This window comes from Nothobranchius furzeri, chromosome 2 (genome assembly GCF_043380555.1).
Source record: "Nothobranchius furzeri strain GRZ-AD chromosome 2, NfurGRZ-RIMD1, whole genome shotgun sequence".
Taxonomy (NCBI): Eukaryota; Metazoa; Chordata; class Actinopteri; order Cyprinodontiformes; family Nothobranchiidae; genus Nothobranchius; species Nothobranchius furzeri.
This window is the reverse complement of record NC_091742.1, coordinates 91,036,544-91,043,090: the sequence shown is the minus strand read 5'-3', so window position 1 is coordinate 91,043,090 and position 6,547 is coordinate 91,036,544. Positions and strand designations below refer to the sequence as shown.

The 6,547-nt window shown below is 44.9% G+C and overlaps 1 protein-coding gene across 4 annotated transcripts in view; it reads right to left on the bottom strand.

Annotated features, from left to right (window-relative positions):
• The window catches only part of LOC107374367 (trace amine-associated receptor 13c), a 205,981-nt gene extending 204,381 nt beyond the window's left edge, over positions 1–1,600 (bottom strand). For all 4 annotated transcript variants that reach the window (XR_011519134.1, XM_070548302.1, XM_054737052.2 and 1 more), the window contains exon 1: positions 1,320–1,600. Coding sequence is in view for 3 of the 4 variants with exons in the window: in XM_070548302.1 (XP_070404403.1) it covers positions 1,320–1,491 (172 nt within the window). In the remaining variant the exon portion in view is untranslated. The remainder of the gene's footprint in view (positions 1–1,319) is intronic.
• Between the last annotated feature and the right edge of the window lie 4,947 nt (positions 1,601–6,547).

The window sequence follows — 6,547 nt, the reverse complement described above, 5'->3', positions numbered from 1 at the left end:
CGGAGACAGAAAAAGTAGCGAGCCGCCCCTCCACGTTCCATGCCATAAAGGTCGGTGGAAATGAGGCTTATTTGACCTTTTTCAGTCTGGTTTCAGGCCCAACCATAGCACAGAATCTGACCGATCATCATCTTATTAAAGAAATTCCACTATGTTCTGTAATGTATAAATCAGGGGTCCACAACAAAACACTCACGAGCTACCGGTAGCTCTCAAGACACACGCCTGGAAGTAATAAAAAATACAGAATAAAATAACGCAAACTTGTAATCTAATCCGCACAATTTACACGCCGTGAAACACAAATATTTTGTACTTCAATTTAAACGGAAATCGATGCGTTTCGACTAGATTTGTCACATAAATTAAATTTAATTAGCTTTTAAAATCTCAAAAATTCTAAGACTACAGATCAGGCGTCACATATCACCACAGAATCTCCTCTCGGACAGCGTAGATGCTACTAATGGGGGCAGCAGTAGCTCAACAGGTTGAGTGGGTTGTCCAGTAATCGGAAGGTTGCAGGTTCAATCCTGGCTCCAGACTGAGAATTCTGCTGTTGTATGCTTGGGCAAGACACTTAACCCACCTTGCCTGCTGGTGGTGGTCGGTGGGACCTGTGCTCGCCAGCTCTGTCAATGTGCCCCAGGGCAGCTGTCGCTACATATTAGCTCATCACCATCAGTGTGTGAATGGATGAATTACACACTGTAGTGTATGCAGACGCATTGGAGTCCTTACTCTGAGGGGCGCTATACAAGTGTGGGTCATTTATCACATGGCCAGATTTATGGTCGTGTTCTCCACTTTTAATGCTCCTTTCATCCTGAAAGAAGGATTCAAAGCTTAGTATACTTATAAAAATTTCTTCTGTTTCATGTTCATTTACGCCAATTTGGTGAGACACATTTGTAGTTTTACACGTCTGCTCACCAAATCTAAAATTAATTTTGCTTCCTTTTGGAAAAGAAGCGCTTTTTGGCATCAAAACCTGCCCTTAAAGTTCTCAGATTCAAATTTTCCTGTTTGCTGCCTTCCAGTCTTTCACTACTGACGTTCTGTTAGAACATCAGCTGGAAACGTTCACCAAGTCTTTAAAGTTTGTCTCTTTTAAACTGATTTAGTGGAGTTCCTGAAAATGAAAAACTTCCTAAAACCCCTGAAATTTTATTGATTTATTTCTCTAAAGTGGAACAAATTTACCGGCTGATTTCAGCTCAGTTGTGTCAAAAAGCTTCAGAACAGCAAACGGACCCAAGCAGACTGTCCTGAGATTGTGTCCTCAGTAAAACCACACGAGTCCCGCTGTTGTTTCATACCTATTCTGTGTAAGTTGATCTGTGGTTTCCAGCTGATCTCCAGCAGTCTGCGCTGATGATCGAGCTCTTCCTCGTAGCGGACGATGGTTTGTTCAAACTCGGAGAATATTTCTGCTGCAGCAGCAGTTAGCCGCTCTCTGATAAACTCTCTCAGAGACTGAGATGAAGACATTGTTGCTGCAGAGCCTCAGAGGTTCACCTCACACACCCACACAACAAGCTAACGCTGCTAACCAGCAACAAGCTAACGCTGCTAGCAACTTCCGGGTTCTTCTTCTGTAAAGACTTTCTGGCGGTTGTCACACAGCGTAAACGTAAATTACCGCCACCTACTGGTCTGGAATAGAATGTACAAAAACATTTAATCACGCATAACTTTAGCAGACAATCACATAAAGACAAGTTACTTTACATCTGTTGTAAAATTTTTGTTTATAAGCGGTTTTTTCACAAGCCCAGACATGCAAGTGAATAACATTTTTCCCATCTGATGTTCCATCATCTAAATCTGACCAAATTTCTTTCTCTCTTGACTTTAAAGAGCAAGTCACACCAAAATCAACATTTTTTTGCTGATAACTTATATAAATAAGTGTATTATGCTGTTGTAGACATGTGTAGTTGTTTTTTTTTGTTGTTGTTGTTGTTGTTGTTGTTTTTTTTCTGTGTTGAAATTCTAATTCCATCTTTTAGTTCTTTTTAAAACACAGAGAGGTTTTATTTACCTGCAACGTTTCGTTTGCGGCTGCAAAGTTCGTCAGGCTGACACTGATGGTGGCGTCACTTCCTTCTCCGTTTATCCACGTTGTCGCCCTCTGCTGCCCGCTCTCCCCTCTCCGGTGATGCAGTCCCATGCGCGATCCAACGAGTAAACTCCATCGTCCCTGTTCATGGTCCCACATCCACGTCTCCTTATCTCGATAGCTTCTTTTATCCATCTTTTGTATTTCTGTTGTTCGGTGTTTATGATCCTTGTGTTGTCCCAGTCCATTATATGGTTTTCTCTTATGCAGCGATCTGATGTTAAAATCCCACCGCCACGCCTACAAGATCCCAAATTTTATTGATTTTTTTTGCACCATTTCTCGAAGAAGCAGCGGCAACTACTCTGCTGTTGCTTGTGATCACAGCCGGCAGGCAGCAAGGAGGAGGCAGGGCAGGGTGGTTACAGCTAGGGATGAGCGTACGGATAAAGCACTTTTGGTATGGTGTCAGAGCATCCAAATCTGATAAGTCCTTCAAAAATTCAGAGTCAAACTTCAGTGGTGGATCAATCACCCTCACGTGTAGCCGAGGAGAAGAGCCAAGTTTAAACAGACACAATTCAAAGGAGGCATGTCCACTGAGGGAACGATCTATCTGCATTTAAAACAAGATTTATAAACAACAACCAGGCCCCCACCTCGGCCTGATGGTCTTAGAACATTAAAACAGTTACAGCCCACAGGAACTAGTTCCACCAGCGCAATTGAGTCACCCGAAGGTATCCAGCTCTCATCGATGCACATGAAACTCAGTCTATGATGGGTAAAAAAGTACTTAAAAATAAAAGTCCTATTCAGTACAGACCTTGCAGTCACCGGGCCAAACCAGATAATGAGCACAGCCTCATTTTGAGAGCCACGCATGTTATGGTAAGGACTAATTCAATCGTTCATGCAGCACCCCCTGGTGGCTGTGCCGTGTGTGTGTTGGGTTGTTGCAGCTTGGCAATAAATGGAGTCGCTACGTTAAGACAGAGCTGGCCCAGTCTCGTTAATGTTGCTGCTGTTATAAACTGCAGGGCTACCATAACATGGTGTCAGAAGTACTCTGGAGGGAAGGACATCAAGACAACGAAAGTTTTCTCACCGGAGAGAACTCATCTTGCAAGTTGGCATTAACAGCCACAGTAAGAGCTAAGCTAACAAATTAGCAAACGCTAACTAGCATCTTGCGATTAGCAGCATGGCAGCCGCTTCGGCAGCCTTCCAGGTATCACCGCCGCCGAAGTTCGACTTTTCAAAGCCAGAAGAGTGGCCGAAATGGATCAGACGCTTTGAGAGGTTCAGGATAGCATCCGGACTCAAGCTACAGTCGGAAGAAAACCAGGTTAACACTCTGATATATACAATGGGCAATGAACCTGAAGACGTGATTATTTCGTTGAACCTGACTGAGGAGGAGGCGAGTGAGTACCACACTCTCAAATATAAACTTGAGGCGCACTTCGTAGTCAGAAGAAATTTTATCTTTGAACGTGCAAAGTTCAACCAAAGGCAGCAAGAAACGGGAGAGACTGCAGATGGATTTATTACATCCCTATATGCCTTGGCCGAGCATTGTGGCCACGGGGCGCTGCACAGTGAAATGATAAGGGACAGACTCGTGGTCAGAATAGAGACAAGAGGCTCTCGGAGCAACTGCAAATGGACGCAGAGCTCACGTTAGAAAAAGCAGTGATACGGATTTGTCAAAGTGAGCTTGTTAAGAAGCAGCAGGATCTTCTTAAAAACAACATCAAGCAGGAAAATCCTTGTAATGTGGACATCATTAAAGCAAAAGTAAAACACTTCAAACCAAGACAGTCTATGCCACAAAACACAGAGAAGAATGTGAAAAGCCAATGCAACCGATGTGGAAAGACACCCTTTCACAGCAAGAACCTGTGCCCAGCCAAAGAGGTGCTCTGCAATCAGTGTAAAAAGAAGGGTCACTATGCAAGAGTGTGCAGGTCTGGGGCAGTGGGAGAAATACGTGCAGCAGGTGGTGACAGTGTAGAAAGAGAGGTAGCATTTTTGGGAACAGTAGCCTCAGAGAGAACTGAGGATGCGTGGTTGACTAAAATAAAAGTAAACAATGTAGGCTGCTGGCTCAAGATTGACACAGGAGCGGATGTAACTGTCTTGCCTAAAAAGAGTACAACACTCTAGCACAAAAACCACAGCTGCAACCCACAGATCTAAAACTGTATGGGTCAGGAATGTCTCCACTAGCAGTTAAAGGGAAATTTACTGCTAACCTGAGCACTCCAAGCAAAACTACAGTACAGCCTGTGTATGTAGGAGCAGATCTGACAGGAGGGTTACTTAGCCGCTCAGCATGTGTAGCACTTGGGTTAGTGGCCATAGTAGAAGCAGTGTCCCTCACTTCAGTAGAGAGAGTAAAGCAGCAGTTTCCAACACTATTCAGCGGGTTAGGCCGAATGGAGGGGGAATACATAATTGAGCTTAAAGCGGACGCTAAGCCATTCGCCCTGTCAACCCCCAGAAGTGTCCCGCTTCCCCTGTTGCCCAAAGTCAAAAGAGAGCTTGCTCGTATGAAAGAGTTTGGAGTAATCTCCAGAGTAGAGCAGCCTACTGACTGGTGTGCAGGAATGGTTCAGTGCCTAAACCAGAGATGAAGTGCGTGTGTGCGTGGACTTGACCAAACTGAACAAGTCTGTGAAAAGAGAGAGACACATGTTGCCATCAGTTGAGCACACACTAGGACAGCTGGAGGACACAAAGGTGTTCTCAAAACTCGATGCTAACTCAGGGTTCTGGCAAATACCTTGTCCAAGCAGTCAGCTCTTCTCACAACCTTCATCACACCATTCGGAAGGTACTGTTTCAATAGACTCTGTTTCGGCATATCCTCAGCCCCTGAACATTTTCAAAAACGAATGTCTCAGCTTTTGGAGGGGCTGGACGGAGTTGTCTGCCAGATGGATGACATTCTGGTTTATGCGGACACACAGACCCAGCACGACAAGAGACTGGTCGCAGTCCTCGAACGGCTCACAAAAGCAGGGGTGACATTGAAAAGCGAGAAATGTGAGTTTGCAAAGACCCCAATCAAGTTCCTAGGACAGATCCTTGACACTACAGGAGTCAAAGCAGACCCAGAAAAAGTGAAAATGGTCAGCAACATGGAGGCACCCACTGATGTGGGTGGAGTGAGACGATTCCTAGGAATGGTTAATCATCTAGGCAAGTACCTTCCCCACTTAGCAGAGAAAACACAGCCATTGACAGAACTGCTCAGTACCAAAAACATGTGGTGTTGGAGTGAGGCTCAACAAACAGCGTTTGACAACATTAAGGCAGAATTCAGTAAACCACCAAACTTCACACTCTACAACCCCGAGGCACAAACAACAGTATCAGCTGATGCATCCTCCTATGGACTAGGAGCGGTGCTACTTCAGAAACAAGAGGATGACGCTACCAAGCCAGTGGCCTTCGCTTCAAGAGCATTAACACCCCACAGAACAAAGGTATGCTCAAATAGAGAAGGAAGCGTTAGCCATAACCTGGGCATGCGAGCGATTCTCTGATTTTCTTAAAGGCATTGGGTTCCATGTTGAGACAGATCACAAGCCTTTAGTACCACTTTTGGGCTCCAAGAACTTAGACGAACTGCCACCACAAGTTCAAAGACTGAGAATGAGATTAATGAGATACTCTTTCACCATCTCACATGTCCCGGGCAAACACATAGCAACTGCAGACGTGCTGTCCAGAGCACCAGAAAGGATGGTTTGTGACGAGACATTAGGGGCCGAAATAGACCTGTATGCACATCAGGTGATTTCAGGCCTTCCTGCAACTGACAAGAGACTACAGGAAATAAGAGAGCAGCAAGACAAAGATGAAACACTAAAACAAATCAAACTCTACTGCAAGAACGGCTGGCCGGACAAACTCAAAATACCAGGTCTGTGTTTCCCATATCACCAGCATACAGAGACCTGACTGTCGAAAATGATCTTCTCTTAAAAGGTATGCGTATAGTTATTCCAAAGAGATTACAGAAAGATGTTTTGACACAACTGCACACAGGTCACCAGGGCATTGTAAAGTCCAGGGAGCGAGCCAAGCAGTCGGTATGGTGGCCAGGACTGAGCTCTCAACTACAACAGCTGGTAGCAGATTGTGAGACGTGTGCAAAGGTAAGACAGCAACCCAGAGAAACACTTATGCCAACTGAGTTTCCTACAAGGCCATGGGAGTTAGTTGGTGCTGATCTTTTTGAGTGGAGTAACAGCCAGTATTTGGTTGCAGTGGACTTTTTCTCATGGTACATAGAAATAGCTAAGCTGTCCTCTACCACATCAGCAGCAGTGATTGACCATTTAAAGTCCATATTCGCACGCCATGGTATACCAACAGAGTTAAGGTCAAATAATGGCCCACAATTCTCCTCAGAACACTTTCAAAAGTTTGCTTCAGGGTGGGGCTTTGCCCACACCACTTCCAGCCCGAGAT